Source organism: Carcharodon carcharias, chromosome 6, assembly GCF_017639515.1.
Source record: "Carcharodon carcharias isolate sCarCar2 chromosome 6, sCarCar2.pri, whole genome shotgun sequence".
NCBI classification, from domain to species: Eukaryota; Metazoa; Chordata; class Chondrichthyes; order Lamniformes; family Lamnidae; genus Carcharodon; species Carcharodon carcharias.
In genome coordinates, this window is record NC_054472.1 from 53251821 (window position 1) to 53271850 (window position 20030).

Consider the following 20030-nt stretch of genomic DNA (forward strand, 5'->3'; position numbering starts at 1 on the left):
AAGTGACCATGAAGCTACTGGACTGCTACAAAAACCCAATTAGTTCACTAAATATCCTATGGGGAAAGGAATCTGTCAACCTTACCTGGTTTGTTCCATTTCCAAATCAATGTGGTTGATTCTTAACCACTCTTAAGTGACCTAGTAAGACACTCAGTTCATTAAACTGTTACTATGGACAAAAACAGCACTGGAAGCAGCTTCATCCAATGTGATTCCTTTTATGCTTTGCAACAGTTTGAAATGCACAAGATGGCTCACAAACACCTTCTCAGACAATCGGCAATAAATCTAGAATTGCCAGCAATACCCCTATCCCAGGAATGAAGATAGTAGATTGGAACAGGAGGCTGAACAGTACTTATATATTTAAATCCACATTTTATAAGTCAGAGTGATGCAATTGCTCCACAATATGAAGTTTGCAAATACATTGCAATGTGTCATCACTTTAGTGGGCTTCCCGTATTAAAAAGATCAGTTGTGCTTATTTGGAATAGGATTGAAAAATGACAATTGGGTGTATGACAACTTGTGTAAAGAAGGTTTAAATTTTATTCTAACAGCTGGGTTAGTTTAAATGTTTCCTGGTTTCCATACAGCCCCATACAATTGCAGGACACATCCTCAGGTGAGAAATCCGCAAAAATCTTAAAGTTTGTGCAAGGTACAATTTAGGAATTGAACACAGCCTGTTATTACAGAAAATATACATGACAAATATTCTTACCTCATCATACATGAATTGTAGCGTTAAGGCAGATTTCCCCACACCACCACTCCCAACCATAATCACTTTGTGAAGAGCTAAGGAATTCTGGCCTTTGGTCTTGTTTGCTGCCATTATGAATGGGGGTGTTATCACCAAAGTCTGAAACTTGCTCGATAGCGATTTTCCACCTAAAACAAGAATCAAGAACAAACTTGGATCAAACTGGGCATATTTTGAACAGGAAGTCTGTCAGAACAATTACAGCAACTTCAGAAATACTGAAAAATTATCCTAAGGCACACTCAGGACACTGCAGCATTGAGGAATGAGATTGATTTCTAATGTCAGGATAACAAGGGCAGCCACAGCGGAGTTGGATTTTTCTTGGTGGATTGCCCGGGAAGAGCAAATGGGGGAAAACAGACAGAACATAGTAATAAAAATTTAATGTAGATGCTAGAAGTGTGAAATAAAATTCTCAATAAGTCAGGCAACATATGTAGAGGGCAAGACATGGTTAATATTTTCAGGTTGACGACTGTTCATCAAAAAATAGTAAACAATATAACAAAAGCCAGAATGCTGCTTCAAAGTAAACGGTTTGAAATTACTGCAAGGAAAATTTATGCCCAACATTAAACTATTTTGCACTCAAGTGCAATCAAGATGATTGAAATGGTAAATGAAAAAATCCATGGAACCATTTAATTGGAAACTGGGGCCGGAGGGGTGGGGGCACGCAAGAACTGTATGTTCTTTCTGGGTGGCCAAATGACCTTATCTATTTTTCAATCTTGAGACTGCATACTAGACTCAAAGCCAACTCAGGAGAGGAACGTCAAGGCTAAGCACAAATAACCAAATCCATTCCTGAGAACATGGAAACCGTTTCCTATAAACAAAATTTTGTACTTGCATTTCAACATTCTTGGGTGGAGTCTACAGAATCATGTACAAACACAACTATGGATAATTTGAAAAGCACCTAGGCCTTGATGGTGAATGAAATTGCAGCTTAAAATTCAGGTAACGTTTCATGAAAATCTGTGGCAAATATTCATTCCACACACCCACCTTATTAATTGTTTTGCTCTATGATTTGCAATTCGTCTCAACCTTCCACTAGATCCCTCCAGTATATGTTGGGACTATACTACAAAACTGAAGTGGCTTTTGATTCTGGATAATGCAATAACACGAAAACATTGTCACAACCATGTAAGAGGCGTTTCCTTAAAGTGGTCTGCGAGCGAGCGTGAGCAAGCACTTGTGGGAGTGAGAGAGTGTGGTCCCCTTTTAATTTAAGAGTTCACTTCGAGAATAACCCAGCAGACAAGCTTTAGTCTTAAAATAAAGTTTAGTCGATTGCAAAAACTACTGCTGAGAGTTAGTTTAAAAGTTATTTTTATCTAAAAAAGAGATACAGAGATTAAAAGCTGATAAAAATAAAAAGATCAAGATGAAATTTCAAACAGTCTGATAGATATCGCTGTGGACCTACTGCTTGAACTCCTCCTTTCCAGAGCCAAAGGTTTGAAAGTGAAGGGTTTGAAACTTTGATTTAGCAACTGCAATGACTTCTGCAGTTGACTACTGGAGGTTTGCCTTTTCAAGAGGACTCAGCAGGTTTGAGAGAAAGGGAAGGATTTCTGTTCCTTGTTAATTCTGTGGTTACAACACTTGCACATTGTCTGGACTCTCGGCAGAACAGCAGTCGATTTCTCAATACGTTTCTTTGTCCTCCCTTGGCCGAGAACCCTCTTTGAAGTTGTACCTCTGTTTTTCCTGGGGTTCTACACACAAAATGGCTGTTCTCAGCCAGACTTCACCTAGTTCCAAAACTCAAAATGGCTGCTGTTCCAAACTGTCAAATCATGCTTCCATATTAATTATCGGTCAGTCCTATCCATTGTCTTTTTAGCCAAGGTAACTAACCTTTCAAATGCCTCGGCCATTAACTTTAGTGGTTCCCGTTTTCCTGGGTTTGAGGAGATGGGGAAAGAGCTATTCACATCTCCAAGGAAGGCACAATGAATCTCTGCTTACCCTTGTGGAAACAAGAATTGAATTTCAAAATGTCTTCACATATCTGGATATGTCTACCTGCAGTCCACTTGGAGCCTTCTAAATTTGACCACATTGCAGTTGAAAAGAATCAAGTGACTTTGGCAACCATCTTTAAGGCTCATATCCATTTAAAAAAGAAGATTTTTTTAAACCAAAATTTATATCACAACTACATGTTCATGACAAGTGCCATAAAGAGTCAAAGTAAAAATACAAAGAAAAAAAGGAAGAATTCTGTAGGCAGGGAAATTATCACACAAATAGTCCTTCTACCTCAATACCTGAAGCAGCATTACATCAGATTCAAGTTTAGATGCAACTGCAATGAAATAACTGTTGCACAATAGATTGAGAAATCCTATATATAGGTGAAGAAACAATGTGGGTTAGAATTCACCCCAAAGTAATATTTTATGCTTCGTATATATTTGAAAATCTGCATTGTTCAATACTTATTTTGAGTGCAATAGCCTCCAAACAAAAAAAACGTGTGGCTGTGGGATTAAGTAGGGCCCAAGCTGGACCATCCACAAGTACACACCGCCGTCACCATCCACAAGTACACACCGCCGTCACCATCCACAAGTACACACCGCCGTCACCATCCACAAGTACACACCGCCGTCACCATCCACAAGTACACACCGCCGTCACCATCCACAAGTACACACCGCCGTCACCATCCACAAGTACACACCGCCGTCACCATCCACAAGTACACACCGCCGTCACCATCCACAAGTACACACCGCCGTCACCATCCACAAGTACACACCGCCGTCACCATCCACAAGTACACACCGCCGTCACCATCCACAAGTACACACCGCCGTCACCATCCACAAGTACACACCGCCGTCACCATCCACAAGTACACACCGCCGTCACCATCCACAAGTACACACCGCCGTCACCATCCACAAGTACACACCGCCGTCACCATCCACAAGTACACACCGCCGTCACCATCCACAAGTACACACCGCCGTCACCATCCACAAGTACACACCGCCGTCACCATCCACAAGTACACACCGCCGTCACCATCCACAAGTACACACCGCCGTCACCATCCACAAGTACACACCGCCGTCACCATCCACAAGTACACACCGCCGTCACCATCCACAAGTACACACCGCCGTCACCATCCACAAGTACACACCGCCGTCACCATCCACAAGTACACACCGCCGTCACCATCCACAAGTACACACCGCCGTCACCATCCACAAGTACACACCGCCGTCACCATCCACAAGTACACACCGCCGTCACCATCCACAAGTACACACCGCCGTCACCATCCACAAGTACACACCGCCGTCACCATCCACAAGTACACACCGCCGTCACCATCCACAAGTACACACCGCCGTCACCATCCACAAGTACACACCGCCGTCACCATCCACAAGTACACACCGCCGTCACCATCCACAAGTACACACCGCCGTCACCATCCACAAGTACACACCGCCGTCACCATCCACAAGTACACACCGCCGTCACCATCCACAAGTACACACCGCCGTCACCATCCACAAGTACACACCGCCGTCACCATCCACAAGTACACACCGCCGTCACCATCCACAAGTACACACCGCCGTCACCATCCACAAGTACACACCGCCGTCACCATCCACAAGTACACACCGCCGTCACCATCCACAAGTACACACCGCCGTCACCATCCACAAGTACACACCGCCGTCACCATCCACAAGTACACACCGCCGTCACCATCCACAAGTACACACCGCCGTCACCATCCACAAGTACACACCGCCGTCACCATCCACAAGTACACACCGCCGTCACCATCCACAAGTACACACCGCCGTCACCATCCACAAGTACACACCGCCGTCACCATCCACAAGTACACACCGCCGTCACCATCCACAAGTACACACCGCCGTCACCATCCACAAGTACACACCGCCGTCACCATCCACAAGTACACACCGCCGTCACCATCCACAAGTACACACCGCCGTCACCATCCACAAGTACACACCGCCGTCACCATCCACAAGTACACACCGCCGTCACCATCCACAAGTACACACCGCCGTCACCATCCACAAGTACACACCGCCGTCACCATCCACAAGTACACACCGCCGTCACCATCCACAAGTACACACCGCCGTCACCATCCACAAGTACACACCGCCGTCACCATCCACAAGTACACACCGCCGTCACCATCCACAAGTACACACCGCCGTCACCATCCACAAGTACACACCGCCGTCACCATCCACAAGTACACACCGCCGTCACCATCCACAAGTACACACCGCCGTCACCATCCACAAGTACACACCGCCGTCACCATCCACAAGTACACACCGCCGTCACCATCCACAAGTACACACCGCCGTCACCATCCACAAGTACACACCGCCGTCACCATCCACAAGTACACACCGCCGTCACCATCCACAAGTACACACCGCCGTCACCATCCACAAGTACACACCGCCGTCACCATCCACAAGTACACACCGCCGTCACCATCCACAAGTACACACCGCCGTCACCATCCACAAGTACACACCGCCGTCACCATCCACAAGTACACACCGCCGTCACCATCCACAAGTACACACCGCCGTCACCATCCACAAGTACACACCGCCGTCACCATCCACAAGTACACACCGCCGTCACCATCCACAAGTACACACCGCCGTCACCATCCACAAGTACACACCGCCGTCACCATCCACAAGTACACACCGCCGTCACCATCCACAAGTACACACCGCCGTCACCATCCACAAGTACACACCGCCGTCACCATCCACAAGTACACACCGCCGTCACCATCCACAAGTACACAGCGCCGTCACCATCCACAAGATGCACTGCAGCAACTCACCAAGGTTCCTTCAACAACAACTCCCAAACCTGTGACTTCTATCACCTAGAAGGACAAGGGCAGCAGATGCATGGGAACAGCACATCCTGCAAGTTTACCAAGCCACATGCCATCCTGATTGGAACTTTCTCTCCGTTCCTTCACTGTTGCTAGGTTAAAATTCTGGAACTCCCTTCCTAACAGCACCGCGGGCGTACCACATGAACTGCAGTAATCAAGGCGGCAGCTTACCACCAACTTCTCAAGAGCAGTTAGGGATGGGCAATGAAAGTGCTGAGCTAGGCATGAAAGAATAAAAAACTATACACTGCCCAACTATAGTTTTTTTTAAATGGATAAGCAATTAAAACATTTTTCAATTTGTTGCAAATATCATGCTTTCATCAGATGCAGTACATTTTGTTCAATTTGTGTCAGTTGACAAGTCTCATGTTTTATATCAACTGCTCCACTCAGCATTTCAATTCTTACGATCAATAAAATAAAACCTCAAGTTTTTAAAGTGGATAGTAAACTACTGTTTCATCATCATAGTCCATGTTATTAGGCATCAAGTAACTGGAAAATGTTGATTAGAGGATCTAAGATAATTGGCAAAACAACCAGAGGGGAAATGGAATAGTTTGCATTAAGAATTTTCCATATCGAGGTACTGGGATCATGCAACTCAACATACTTCCAGCTCCATTAAGTAGTGTTTTGGAATCTTGAGGTTTTCAAAAGGGAGGCTCAAGGACCCAATGAAATTGGAAACACTGATGAGATAGAAAGAGAAGGCAATAGAATGTTCAAACAAACTCAGGTGAAAATTGCAGCTGAGTATAAAAGGGGGAAAAATGGAAATTTTGAGACTAAAATTGAAAGCTATGTTCTGAAAAGATCAAATTATTTGGCTAACTACATTTGAATAGACTGATTTTTGGTTGTGTCATGAAGGCATTTGTGGCAAAATTAAGTTTTTGTTTAAAATTTAAAATAACATTGACAACTTTAATTATGGCAAGTAACAGGTTAAAAAAGTTTCATGCAAATTGCAACATTAGTGACTGCACTTCAAATACTTATTTAGCTGCAAAGCACTTTGGGATGTCTTGCCATCATAAAAGGAGTATGCAATTTGTTACATCTGTTTGTACAGCAGCACTAGGGAGAGCACTTCCTGTACATGTGGATGCAGCATCCTAGCCTGCGAACTGGCAGGAACTGGAGACGAAAGTCACGCTCGCCTGTGGCGCTGGACAGGACTGCTCCGAGTGCTATCTTACCAGGGTCGAGTTCTGGTCATAAACCAACTGATCGCCGCCATGTTGTGGTATCGACTGGTCACTTTGACCCCTCCCCCGGACTTTGTCACAAGAATCCAGAAATTGTTAGTCGACTTCTTCTGGGACAAAAGATTGCACTGAGTCGCTGCTGAGGTTCTGAGTCTCCTGCTTAGGGAGGGTGGTCAGGCGCTAGTGTGCCTACGCACACAAGTGGCGACTTTCCACCTTCAGACCCTGCAGCGATACCTCTACGTCGAGCCTCCTCCTAGATGGTGTGCCCTGACGACGTATTTCTTCCGTCAGGTGCACGGCCTGAATTATGACGTGCAGCTCCTGTTTATAGAACAGATGGGCCTCGGTGGCTCCTTGCAGGCGTTGCCCGTCTTTTACCAGGACCTGATCAAAGTCTGGAAAGTGGTCGCCTCGCGACGCAGCTCTCCCCCGTCAGGAGTAGCGGCTATCGTCAGAGAGCCGCTGCTCAAGAATCCGCCCCTCCGTCCTTTTCAGTGGTTGGCGGAGAGGAGGGCTGTGGCCGCAGGGGTGACCAGGATTGGCGACGTGCTGGGAGGCAGAGGACTGGGTTGGATGCTCCCGCAGGAGTTGGCGCGTCGCACGTCTGTGAGTGTCCAGTTCGCAGCCGATGCCATCCAAGACCTGAGAACGGTCGTGCTCGGACCCGACATTATTTTGGGTCTTGAGGTGGCCCAGGTGCGCGGTGGTCTTCCGTCTGAACGTTCCCCTGTTCGGACAGAATTCCGAACATTGGCCCCAATGTTCCGAACCCTCCCTCGGGTGCTGGTGCCCCGCAATATGAGCCGCCTCGGGGACATGCCCTCCGTGCCTTTTGGCACGGCAAAGAGGGGCTTTTTGTATGGACTGCTGCTGCACACCTTCCATTTTCTCGCCCTTGTCCGCCGCCCGGACACGCCCTGGCATGCCTTGTTGCCGTCCGGTGGCGGAGGCCCCCACTGGGAGGCCCTCTACGGAGGTGTCCTCCTCCTTTCTATCGGGGACCTGGGTTGGAGGGTGTTGCTTGCAGCAGTCCCGTATAATAAGAGGATGCATAGGTTCACGGACTCTCAGGACACGTGCCCTTTTTGTGGTCTTGTGGAGTCCGTGGACCATGTATATATAGGGTGTTGTAGGCTGCACTCCCTTTTTAGTTATTTGAAAAACCTTTTATTAATGTTTTGTTTGCACTTCAGCCCCACGCTCCTGATCTATGGGCACCCGGTGCGGAAGGGGGTCGGGAAGGAGGAGGACCTCCTCGTGAACCTGCTCCTGGGCCTGGCCAAGTTGGCCATTAACAGGTCCAGGCAGCGGGCGATCGACAGGGGAGTCCCGCCCGATTGTTTGTCCCTCTTCCGCAGCTACATTCGCTGCCGGATGTCCCTGGAGAGGGAGCACGCGGTGTCTGCTGACACGCTCCATGCTCGGTGGGCACCGCAGGGACTGGGGTGTTTTGTTGACCCGTTTAATCACATTTTGATTTAAAGTTTGTAAGGTTCCTTTAAATTTTGTCCTTGGTTTTACGGCTGACCTGAATTAGGGGCTGTGCCTGATTTATCCCAATTTTGTTGATTTAGTTTAACTGGTTTCATTTAAAAGATTATCAGCGCCTGATGTCACTGACAGTGATGTCCCAGGCAGCTGCCTGCATCAAAATGAATAAAGACAGCAAAGACAACCCACTGTTCTGGTTTCCCCAGCCTCCCCCACCAACATCCCGTCACGGCCCCATACCATTTCCTCGCATTTCTCCCCCCCCCCCCCCACCGTCACCCTTTGCCACTGGCTTGTTTTCAGAATGGATGGCAGGGGTTGAAAGGAGAAGCGAGGGGTCTGCAGAAGCAAAAGGAGGGAAGGAGCAGTTGTGGGGTGAATGCTAGAATCAGTGAATGGACTGGGCAGGAGCTGAGGTTTCAAGATGCACAATGAGGACATAAGCATTTGGAGAAACTGTGCATGCATTGATGGCCAAATGGGGAATTGACTTCCTGATTTCCTTTTCCTGTTTGGCAGCAGGAGCTAGTCATGTCTCTGGAAGCTGTGTCACTATGAGATTATGGTTGATCTGTGACTTAACTCCATATACCAGCCTTTGTTCCAGATCCCTTGGTTTTAAAACCAAGTGTTATTCAACTGTAACAATTGATCTAGCATCAAATACAGTTTGCAACAGTGAGTTCCAACTTCTACCGTGCGCTGCATGAAGGGTTCCCCAATTTCACTCCTGACACGTCTTGCTCTAAGTTTTATGGCCTCCAGTCCTAGATACCCCAACCAGCAAAATCTCAATCTACCCTATTTGACCCCCACAATATCCTCTTAAATACTTCGATCAAATCACCCCTTAAACTTCTGAAGTTGAAGGAATGCAACCCTAGTGTGTCTAATCTCTCCTTGTAGCTTAATTTGGAGTCCAGGTATCATTCTAGTAAATCTTTGCTACAACCCCCTCCAAGCCAATGCATCTTTCCTAAAGTGTGGTACCCAGAACTGTTTACATTACTTAACTCCAAGCATTGTCCAATACGGATATTTGATAGCTGAAGTGCAACTCCTTGTACTCTATTCCACTAGTGATAAAGGCCAGCATTCCATTAACTTTGATTATTTTCTGTACCTGCTCATGACATTTTAATAACCAGATACCTGCTGCCCAACACCCCCCTGCCACCCAACTCTAAGGGATACAAGAGTAAGAGGTGACATGATTGAAACCTTAAAATCCTGAGGGGTCTTGACAGGATGGATGTGGAGAGGATGTTTTCTCTTGTGGAGGATCTAGAACTAGGGGTCACTGTTTAAAACTAAGGGCTTGCTCATTTAAGACAGATGGAAAATTCTCTCTGGGGGTCGTGACTCTTTTGAACTCTTTCTGAAGAGGCAGTGGAAGACGAGTCTTTGAATATTAAGGCAGAGCTAGATAGAGTCTTGATTAATAAGGTGGTGAAAGGTCATCAGGTAGGCAGGAACAAGAATAGCACAGATTCAATCTTGATTCCCTTTCCAGCTGAAGTAGACTCAGGTCCTGCCTCCTCCTACTACAGGAAAGGAGACATCAGAAAACCACTACGGCAGAAAAAAAAGGGTCAAGAAAATGGCTCAGGATAAAACAGCAGAAAATGAGTCAAGAACTGGTCTTCAGGGAGAGCAGAAACAAACGAAAGAAAGAGTGAAGGAGGTTGGCCAGCAGTGTGTTTGAATAGTCAATTCTAGAAGTAACAAGGGATGGAGGAGGGTTTCAGCAGATGAGCTGAAGCAGGGTGAAGTTTGGCAATGTTAGAAGTAGAAATAAGTAGTCTTGGCGATGGCATGAATGTGTAGTTGGAAGCTTTACTCAGGGTCAAATATGACACCAAGTCTGTCAACAGCCTCAGATGGTTGTCAGGGAGAGGAATAGAGCCAGTAGCTAGGGAGAGTGTTTTTGGCAGGGTCTGAGACAATGCCTTTGATTTTCCCAATATTCAATTGGAAGAAATTTCTGTTGATCCAGTACTGGATATCAGACAATCTGACAATTTAGAAACAGTGGAGAGGTTGAGGGGTGAAGTGGTGAGGTAGAGTTGAGTATTGTCAGTGTACATGTGGAAACATACATTCTGATTTCAGCCATTGCCAAAGGACAGCATAGAGGTAAGAAATAGGAAGGAGGGTCCATGAATAGGTCTGGTGTCTCCCAAGCCTCTAACTGTACAGGACTGGGAGAAGCCATAGCATGTGATTCTCTGGCTACGATTAGATGGGTAAGAATGGAACTGGGTGAATGCAGCCCCACCCAGTTGAATGACAGTGGAGGGGTGTTGGACCAGGATGATGTAATCAACTGTCAAAGACTACAGACAGGTTGAGAAGGACAAGGACGGATGGCTTATTTTTGCCTCAGTTGTACAGGAGCTCATTTGTGACTTTGTGCATTCATTAAAAATGGCTCATTAATGTTTGGCATTTTGAGACTCCTCAGATACTAAAGCAGTCCATGCCCATATGCAGCAAAACCTGAATAACATTCAAGCTTGGGCTGATAAGTGGCAAGTAACATTCACGCTACACAGGTGCTGGGCAATAACAATCTCCAACAAGAGAGAATCTAATCATCTCCCCGTGACATTCCAATGGCATCACCATCACTGAACCCCCCCACAAACAACCTGGGGGTTACTATGGACCAGGAACTGAGCTGGTTCAGCTACATAAATACTGTGGTTACAAGGGCAGATCAGAGGCTGAGAATTCTGCAGACTAACTCACCTCCTGAATCCTCAAAGCCTGTCCATCATCTACATGGAGTCAGGAGGAGTGAGAAGGAAAATTCTCCACTCGCCTGGATGAGTGCAGTTCCAACATCACAAGCAGCTTGACACCATCCAGGGCAAAGTAGCTTATTTGATTAGCATCCCATCCACCAACTTCAACATCCACTCCCTCACAACTGATTCACAGTTGCAGTGTGTATCACCTACAAGTGCTCTACAGCAACTCACAAAAGGCTTCTTTGACAGCATCTTACAAACCCATGACCTCCACCACCCAAAAGGACAAGGTCAGCAGATGCCCACCACCTGCAAGTTCCCCTCTAAGCCACACGCCATCCTGTCTTGGAACTACATTGCCATCCCTTCACTGTTGCTGGGTCAAAAACCTGGAATTCCCTCCCTAACAATACTGTAGGTGTACCTACACTACAGGGCCTACAACGGTTCAAGAAAGCTCACCACCACTTTCAAGGACAATTAAGGATGGGCAATAAATGCTGGCCTAGACGGTGCCTCTATACCCTGTGAAAGAAAAATAAAATCAGGACTGCAGCAGAAACAGAAACCTGATTGGAAGAAGTTGCCAGAATTAGAAAAGTGTAGCTACGAGGAGAGATTGGATGGGTTGGGGTTATTTTCCTTAGAACAAAGAAGGCTGAGAGGGGACTTGATTGAGGTGTACAAAATTATGAGGGGAATAGATAGAGTGGACAAGATAAAACTGTTTCCCTTGGTGGAGAATTCTAGAACCAGGGGACAAAGATTCAAGATAAGTGGCAGAATGTGTAGTGGGGTCATGAGGAAGAACCTTTCTTAAGCAGGGGGTAGTGGGTGCCTGGAATTCGCTGACAAGTTGGTGGTAGCGTCAGAAACTCTAAACTCTTTTAAAAAGTACCTGGGTCTGCACCTTAAGTGCTGTAAGCTGCAGGGCTATGAGCCAGGAAGGTGGGATTAGAAAGGGTACCTGAGTGTCCTCGGGCTGGCATGGACAAGATGGGCCAAATGGCCTCCTTCTGTGCTGTAACTTTTCTATGGTTCTAAGTCAAACATGGAGTTCTGGGAAAGATGGAAACAGATTTGGGAGGTAACAGAAGAATAGGGAGGGATGCAGGCAACAGGCAAGGTTGCATTTGTTATCCTTCCAAGGACATCAAGAGCAATGCTGGCCATTGAGGTCACTTGAAAACCAGGGTGGCAGGTGGTTCTCTGAAGGCCATTAACAATCCAATTAGGGCTGATAATCCTTTGGCTGAAATTACCAATTTCACGTTTGAACATTTCACCCCTAGCCTACCTACGACTGCCGCAATCGAAATCTGTTAACATGCTAGGATCCAAAAGTCTAGGACAATCTATTTCTCTGGCTCGCTGAAGAAATGGTACAGTTAGAGAAATAATCATAGTAACTTTATAGTGCAGGAGGCCGCCATTTGGCCCACTGAGTATGCACTGACTCCCTGAAAGAGCATTCCACCTGGTCCCACTCCCCTGCCTTATCCCTGTAACCTTGCACATTCTCTCTTTTCAGGTAGCAATCTAGTTCATGAGAATGTAAGAACATAAGAAATAGGAACAGGAGTAGACCATTCGGCCCCTCAAGCCTGCTCTACCATTCAATTCGATCGCGGCTGATCCTATGTTTCGATTTCCACATTCCCATCCAACCCCGATGACCTTTGATTCCCTTGCCTAACAAGAATCTACCTACCTCTGCCTGAAAAATATTCAATGACCCCCACCTCCACCACCTTCTGAGACAGAGAATTCCAAAGTTGCACAACCCTCAGAAAAAATTTATCCTCATCTCTGTCCTAATTTTAAAACAGTGCCCCTTAGTTTTGGACTCACCCAAAAAGAGGAAACATCCTTTTGACTTCCACCTTGTCAAGGCCGTTCAGGATCTTGTGTTCTTCAATCAAAGCACCCATCACTCTTCTAAACTCCAGCAGAAACAAGCCCAGACTGTCCAACCTTTCCTCATAAGACAACCCACTCATTCCAGGTATCAATCTAGTAAACCTCCTTTGAACCACCTCCAATGCATTTACATCCTTCCTTAAATAAGACCAAAACTGCACACAGTATTCAAAGTGCAGTCTCACCAATGCTCTGTGCAACTGAAGCATAACATCCTTACTTTTATGTTCAATCCCTCTCATAATAAAGGATAGCATTCCATTAGCCTTCTTAATTACTTGCTGTGCCTGCATACTAACTTTTTGTGATTCATGTACCAGAATATCTAGATCCCTCTGCACCTCAGAATTATGCAACTGTTCCCCATTTAAGTAATACTCTTTTTTTGTTCTTCCTGCCAACGTGAACAACTTCACATTTTCCCACATTAAACTCCATTTGTCAGATCTTTGCCCACTCACTCAACCTATATCCATCTGCAACCTCCTCATGACCTCTTCACAACATATTTTCCTACCTATCTTTGTGTCATCTGCAAATTTGGCTACCATGACTTCACTCCCCTCATCTAAGTCATTGGTGTAAATCATAAAAGGTTGAGGCCCCAGTACAGAACCCTGTGGGACTCCACTTGTCACATCCTGCCAATCAGAAAAAGACCCATTTATGCATACTCTCTGCTTTCTGTCAGCCAGCTAATCTTGCTGGAAGGTACCTAGCCTATACTTGAAGCATCTCTTCCTTAAGTATCACCCATTGTTCCATTACAGCATTTCCTGTCCATCTCCGGTTCCATTTTTACATTGAAATACATTCCATTTTTTCCCCCAAAAAGACAAGCCAGCAGTCAAACAAATGAGGGCAGCAGGCAAATTCACCCCTGAAATGCCACCAGTGACCTGCAAAAAAGGGATGCGGACAACAAACTCAAAAATTCACCCCTGTTCAATGCGCCATGGCTCCCTGCAGACTGGGCTTGAAGAATTGAAGACATAAGTGCAGGGACTTGGGAAAACATGCACTTTAAAGGGAGGAACAGCTAGCGAATGTGCAAGGCAGAATCCGAAGGAGCTGCTTCTCTAATCATAGATTCTGTCCCACCCATGCTACTCCAGCTCCTCCAATGACAGTCTCACTCTTTCCCACTCTTGCTGCTCCTCCAGAACTAAAAACTATGATTGGAAGAGCAGCAAAGGCAGGGATGTGATAACCTATCATTGGAGGAGCTGAATCAATTACCTTGGACGACAACCTGCTCAACTCAAACATTCCACATTCTCCAGGACCACGATGACTAGTTCAAGTTGAACATTCAACATCCTCTGGGACTGGGGCAAGGCCTAGAAAAAAAGAATGGAGATGACCAGAAACCCAGAGTGGCCAGGTGCAAGCCCAAAGGACCCACCTGTATTGAGAACAGGGGCAGCAGCTAGTGGAGAGAAGGTCTGTCACATTTTAATTTTGTGTGGCCATGGGTGGGGGTTGGGACTGGAGAGGCACGAAATGAGGAGAACCATGTTGATTAGTCTGGTCTTTAACTTAACTAAAATGCTTATGCCTGACTGATTTCTGTTTCATTGCAAATAGTTGGAATTTTATATGAATCTGATCCTCATTTATTAGTGTAAATTGCATGAGCCACGTGATGCCAAATAAAGGCATTAATCTGCAAAATAAATTTTATCTAGCATGGCTAGCATATTATTTTGATCTGATTAATCGTTGGTTTTGAGATTGGATGAGCTGCTAAATAGCATAGCACAAGTACCAAATGGAAATATTGTAACTGGCCTAAAGGAGACTCAAAAAAAATTCAATACATACAGAAGGTAATGCTACTATGTGACTGCATCATTTAATAAAGGAATTACAGTCGCCAAAGGAGGGCTTGAGGCAGAATGAACTTTGTCTAGCCATCTGCAGCATAATCTCCCTCTAATAAAGAGCTGAAGCTCAGCTTGCTGAGAAACAATAATTAAGAATTGCACAAAGCTGCCTCAAGGGAAGTTCAATTAAATGCAGAAGTCTCCAGCAAAGACCCAAATTAATGTGCATCTCTGACAACCTTGACTGTACACAATGGATTCCACTTGAGTGGAAAATCATTTTCCCTGGATTTAAAAAATGTAAAAGGACTAGCCTGTCTAATTAGTTTATAAGCATTGCTGTAAAAGTACTGAAATAGATAGGAAAAAATTTCAGGGAGAATGAATGATAAATTTCAATCATTCTTGCTGTATTTTACATGTGTATAAAATGCCAAAGTAAATAAATAAATCCATGTAAAAAAAATGCTGTCATTTAGAATCTTGTGGAATGAAGCGATTGTGCTGAAAAAGAGTTATCCCCATCCAAGCATCCGAAGCTGAACCTAGCATCCAGCCACAAAGTTGAAAGATTTTTCCAACCTCCTCACCCCTCCCCACACAGTTGGGTCGTCAATAAGGAATGTGGGCAAGCTGGGTCAGGATCATTAAACCAATAATATCCTAATTTCTAGGAAGGGCCTTTTTCCTAGTCTTTTGGAACTTGGTGTTCTGGCACCTAAGAATGAGCCTGGAATAGCTGCTGATTGAGCCACTTCAGTTGTTAGCTGTTGTCCATCACATGGGATTTCACCATTTCTCAATTGCAGTACCTGTTTCAAAACATATTCACTGATTCCAAAAACCTTCCAGGGACAACCCAGTCTAATCGAAAACAAAATGTGTAAAGAGAATCTATGGAACCTTGTTTCAAAGTTTACCAATAAAACTTAGCATTTGCAACTAAAGCGAGCTTCATTCAAGAATACCTTAGGGATTTATCATCTCTTGCTGCAGCAGAATGGTAGTTTAAATGAGGAACTCTCCTAGGAGAGAATATTCATTAATTTCAAAAAACCATTTAATACTGAAATCTTAGTGCATTTGGTTAATAATTCTGCACATTTGTACTAGAAAAACAACTTCAATGGCTGACGATTTCCAGCATCCGCAGTTTTTTGCTTTTATCAATGGCTGAGGTCTTACATTATAATCTATCATGCAATGGAGGGCAGATGAGAATGAGTGTTTAAGTGACAAAAGGTTCCATGATACAAAATCAAAGGGAGTGGTAATGCGTAAAATAAAGATGCAAAAGATGTCTCTCAATAAAGGTGTGAATGGCTGGATAGCTGCTGTCCAAGTGCAAAGTGAAAGAATCAAAAAAAGCAGAGCCAGCAAAAAAATGCACAAAGCAAAATGGAGGCAGAAGCAATGATCTAAAATAGTTGAACTTGGTGTTAAGTCCAGAAGGCTGTAGAGTGCCCAGTCAAAATGTGAGGTGCTCTTCCTCGAGCCTGCGAAAAGCTTCACTGGAACACTGCAGCAGGCCAAGGACAGAAAGGTCAGCGTGGGAGCAAGGTGGAGAATTGAAAGGACAAACAAAATGAAGAGGCATGCACCCGCCCCAAGAGACTCCTGGCAACCTTGAATGCAAAAAAGTGATGGACAGAAATCATCCAGCGTTCTCAAATAGATGAGTTCTGAAGTATCTAGAAAATGAGGTTGATTAAAAAAAAAATCACCAAAGGAACATAATTCCCTGGCACCTCTGGATGACAAAGGAAATTAAAAAGTAACAGAAAAAGGAGGCTTGTGACAAATGCTATGAACAAGGTTCAGTTAATAACCAGGATTATGGACAGTAAAATGGAATTGAAAAAGAGACACAAATTATGAGGAGAGATTACCAAGCACCATTAAACTGGTAAACATTTTAAAGGATAAATGTAAGGGTCAATGAGAGAAAAGATTGGGCCTGTTAAGGGTCCAAAGGGAAGCCTTCATGTGGAGGCACAAGATATGGGTAAAGTATTGAATGAGTACATTGTACCAGTCTGCACAAAGGAAAGGTGTGAAGGAGGGAACTATGAACAGGATAACAAAGGAAATATATTAAGATAATTGGGCTCAAGGGCTCTGCTGAGTAGTACCTTCCTCCAGAGAGCAGTCTGGTTGTGGCTCTCAACTTGTCTTTCCACCAAAACCATCCCAGCTAAAACCAGCTTGAGGTGAGCCTGCTACACTGAACTGGGCGCATTTAGAGGGATCAACCTTTACTAACATACCTGGTTCAAGTTTTCATCGGCACAACGTGAATAAATGAGGCCCACGTGCACATCAACAGCCATGAAGGTGAATGAAGGGTGCAGTGGGATTGACACTTTCCAGTCATCATAGCTTAAGCTATTGGGTAAGGATTGCCAACTCATCAAGATTGAGAGATTGTTGACTGTGCATTTACTTCCTCACGTCGAAAGATAACACTGTCCTCTGCTAGGGTACCAAAAGGCCATGGAGTGATGAATGAGTCCTTGAACCTGGAAATCTCTATTCACAAGTTTGCACAAAGGTGGTGGACACCTGCTGGTTGCTGAGCTCTTGGATTTGGGACAGAAGTAGCTGCCTGGCAGCAGCACTCTTTAGAGTCTCTTATGCTTCTGTCACTTGAGGAAAGATTGAGAAAAGGTGCCCAAACTTGGGCTGTCCGAAAATGCCCCGACCAGGAAACTGGACTCAATGGGTCCACCACCCTAATGGTCGGAAACACACACAAGAAATAAAATGCATGAATTTCTGTACCTGGAATGTGTGCACCCTTATGGATGATCAAAACAGTGCAAGTCCTGAAAAGGGAACTGCTAAAGTTTCTCAGAAGCTTGTGAGATATAACATCAATGTTGCAGCTCTCAGTGAAACAGACTCCCTGCAGAAGGCCAGTTCAGATACACTTTTTCCTGGAAGGGCAAACCAGAGAAGTAGAGTCAGACATGGTGTTAGATTCACCAAATACAGAATTGCAGATATACTTCTAGAACTTCCAATTGGCATTATTGAAAGGGTCATAACCCCAAGCCCTCAGCTTAATGGCAACCAATGGGCCACATTTATTAGTGCTTATTCTCCCACTCTTGGTTCTACCAACAAAATTAAAAGAGCTTTTTTATACAGAACTGGATTCTGTACTGGCAACCATTCCAAAACAAGACTAATTGATTCTACAGGTAGATTTTATGCCAGTGTTGGGCACAACTACACTGCCTCAAAGGGCACCATCAGGAAAGGAGTGGGGAAATCAAATGTTAGTGGTCTCCTCACCACCACACACTCTTGTCAGAAAGATAAACAAGACAATGTGGGAACATCCTTAATCCAAGCACTGGCATCTCCTGGATTACTCATTGTTGAGCATAGGATAATAAGGATGTGCATGACATCACCCTAGACATGGGGTGTACTGACTGCTGGACAGACCACAGACTTGTATGCTCCACCATGAACATACACCTGGCACCCAAACACGAAAAAAATCCTCAAAATCTAGAAGATTTAACATCCGTGTTCTCCAGGATATTAAAAATGAGAACACAATTCCAGATTCAACTTTCTTCATTCTTGCACTCTCAGTCTCCAACAATGCTAGCATTGAAAAGGTCTTGGGACAAGATCAAGCCTGCAATCCAAGAGACATGCACTCTGGTCATCAGGTTTGAATCTCCCAGGCACCAAGACTGGTTCAACAAGGATGTAAAGAATATGCAAAATTCTCAAAAAGAAACACCAAGTCCTCACGGCACAAAAATTACCTAACATCACAGCAGAAATGGGAACGATACGTGTCATCAAGAATAAGCGGTGGGAGAGAAGACCAGTGAAATCCAACAATAAACAGACACGGATGAAATGTGCAGCTTATTCCAGGCCACCAAAACCATCAATGGACTAAAAACTAATGGTCTCTCCCTTTCCAAGTTGAAGATGGTAATATTCCTCTCAAAGACGATATAGCTATCCAAGAGGATTGAAAGTAACCCTAGCCAGAACCTTTTCAAATCGGCAGTCAACAGTATCAGATCAAGCCACTAACAATCCCTCAACAGCCCGAAGAGGTCAAATTTGGGTAGGCTGCCAGCACTTGCCGAGTCGAAAAATGCTATCCAACAGATTAATAACAAGGCATGTGGTCCAGACAATATTCCTACAGAGATCTATAAAGTTGGTGGTCATGAATTCTCGCACAAACTCAGGCACTTTTACAAAAATCTGGGAAGAGGTACTACCTTTCAACTTCTGCAATGTCATCATTTATCCCCCTTCCTGAACAGTGAAACAATTTGTGGGAATGATAGAGGCATAACCCTTCTGTCCATTACAGGGAATATTCTCAAATCTTCCTGAACTGTGTCCTAACCCTCAGTGAAGATGTCCTTCCAGAGACCCAGTGTGGTTTCCAGCCATCCAGGGGGACCACAGACATGATCTTTGATGCTCAGTAGGCTCAAGAAAAGGTGTCCGGAACAACACAAAGAGCTCTACGTGGCCTTTATTGCTCTGTCAAAGGCCTCTGACTCATTAACCATGAAGCCTTTTGGAAAGTCCACCCAAGACTTGGGCATCCAGCAAAATTTGTTATGACCCTGCAGCTCCTGCACAATGGTGCAACTGTTCTTGGTCAGTTGGACGAATGGATTTGAGACTAAGCCCTTTTGTATCTGGACAGGCATCAAGCAAGGCAGTGAGATTGCACATGGTGCTCATCCATGGCCAACTTCCACAAGGAGTCATGATCGAGTTTTGATTCTACAGGAAGCTTTACAAACTGAACAGGCTGAGAGTCAAGCCTGAGGTTACTTTCCAATATATCCATGATTTATGTTGACCGTACAATTGTGGCCTGCACTGCAAGCGACAATCAGACCAGCCTCAATCTCTTCAACTCCACATAAAAAGGTTGGGGTCTCTCTCATCAGCAATCCCAAAACTTTCCACCAGCCCTCTCCAGAAAAGAACCTAAACTTCTTGCCATTGTTACTGATAGGAAGACTGTAGAAGTTGTTGGAACACTTCCCATATCTCAATAGCAACCTTTCTCAAAAGGTCACCAAAGAGGTG

The 20030-nt window shown here is 44.9% G+C and overlaps 1 protein-coding gene across 4 annotated transcripts in view; it reads right to left on the minus strand.

The window, feature by feature from the left end:
- The window catches only part of LOC121278923 (ras-related protein Ral-A), an 85567-nt gene that overhangs the window by 23261 nt on the left and 42276 nt on the right, over positions 1–20030 (minus strand). For 2 of the 4 annotated variants that reach the window (XM_041189471.1, XM_041189472.1), the window contains exon 2: positions 731–900. In XM_041189471.1, the coding sequence (XP_041045405.1) occupies positions 731–844 (114 nt within the window). In that variant the 5' untranslated portion in view covers positions 845–900. Of the gene's footprint in view, positions 1–730; positions 901–2647; positions 2667–17720; positions 17876–20030 lie in introns of those variants that run through there. The other 2 variants (XM_041189470.1, XM_041189473.1) reach the window with 2 other exon arrangements.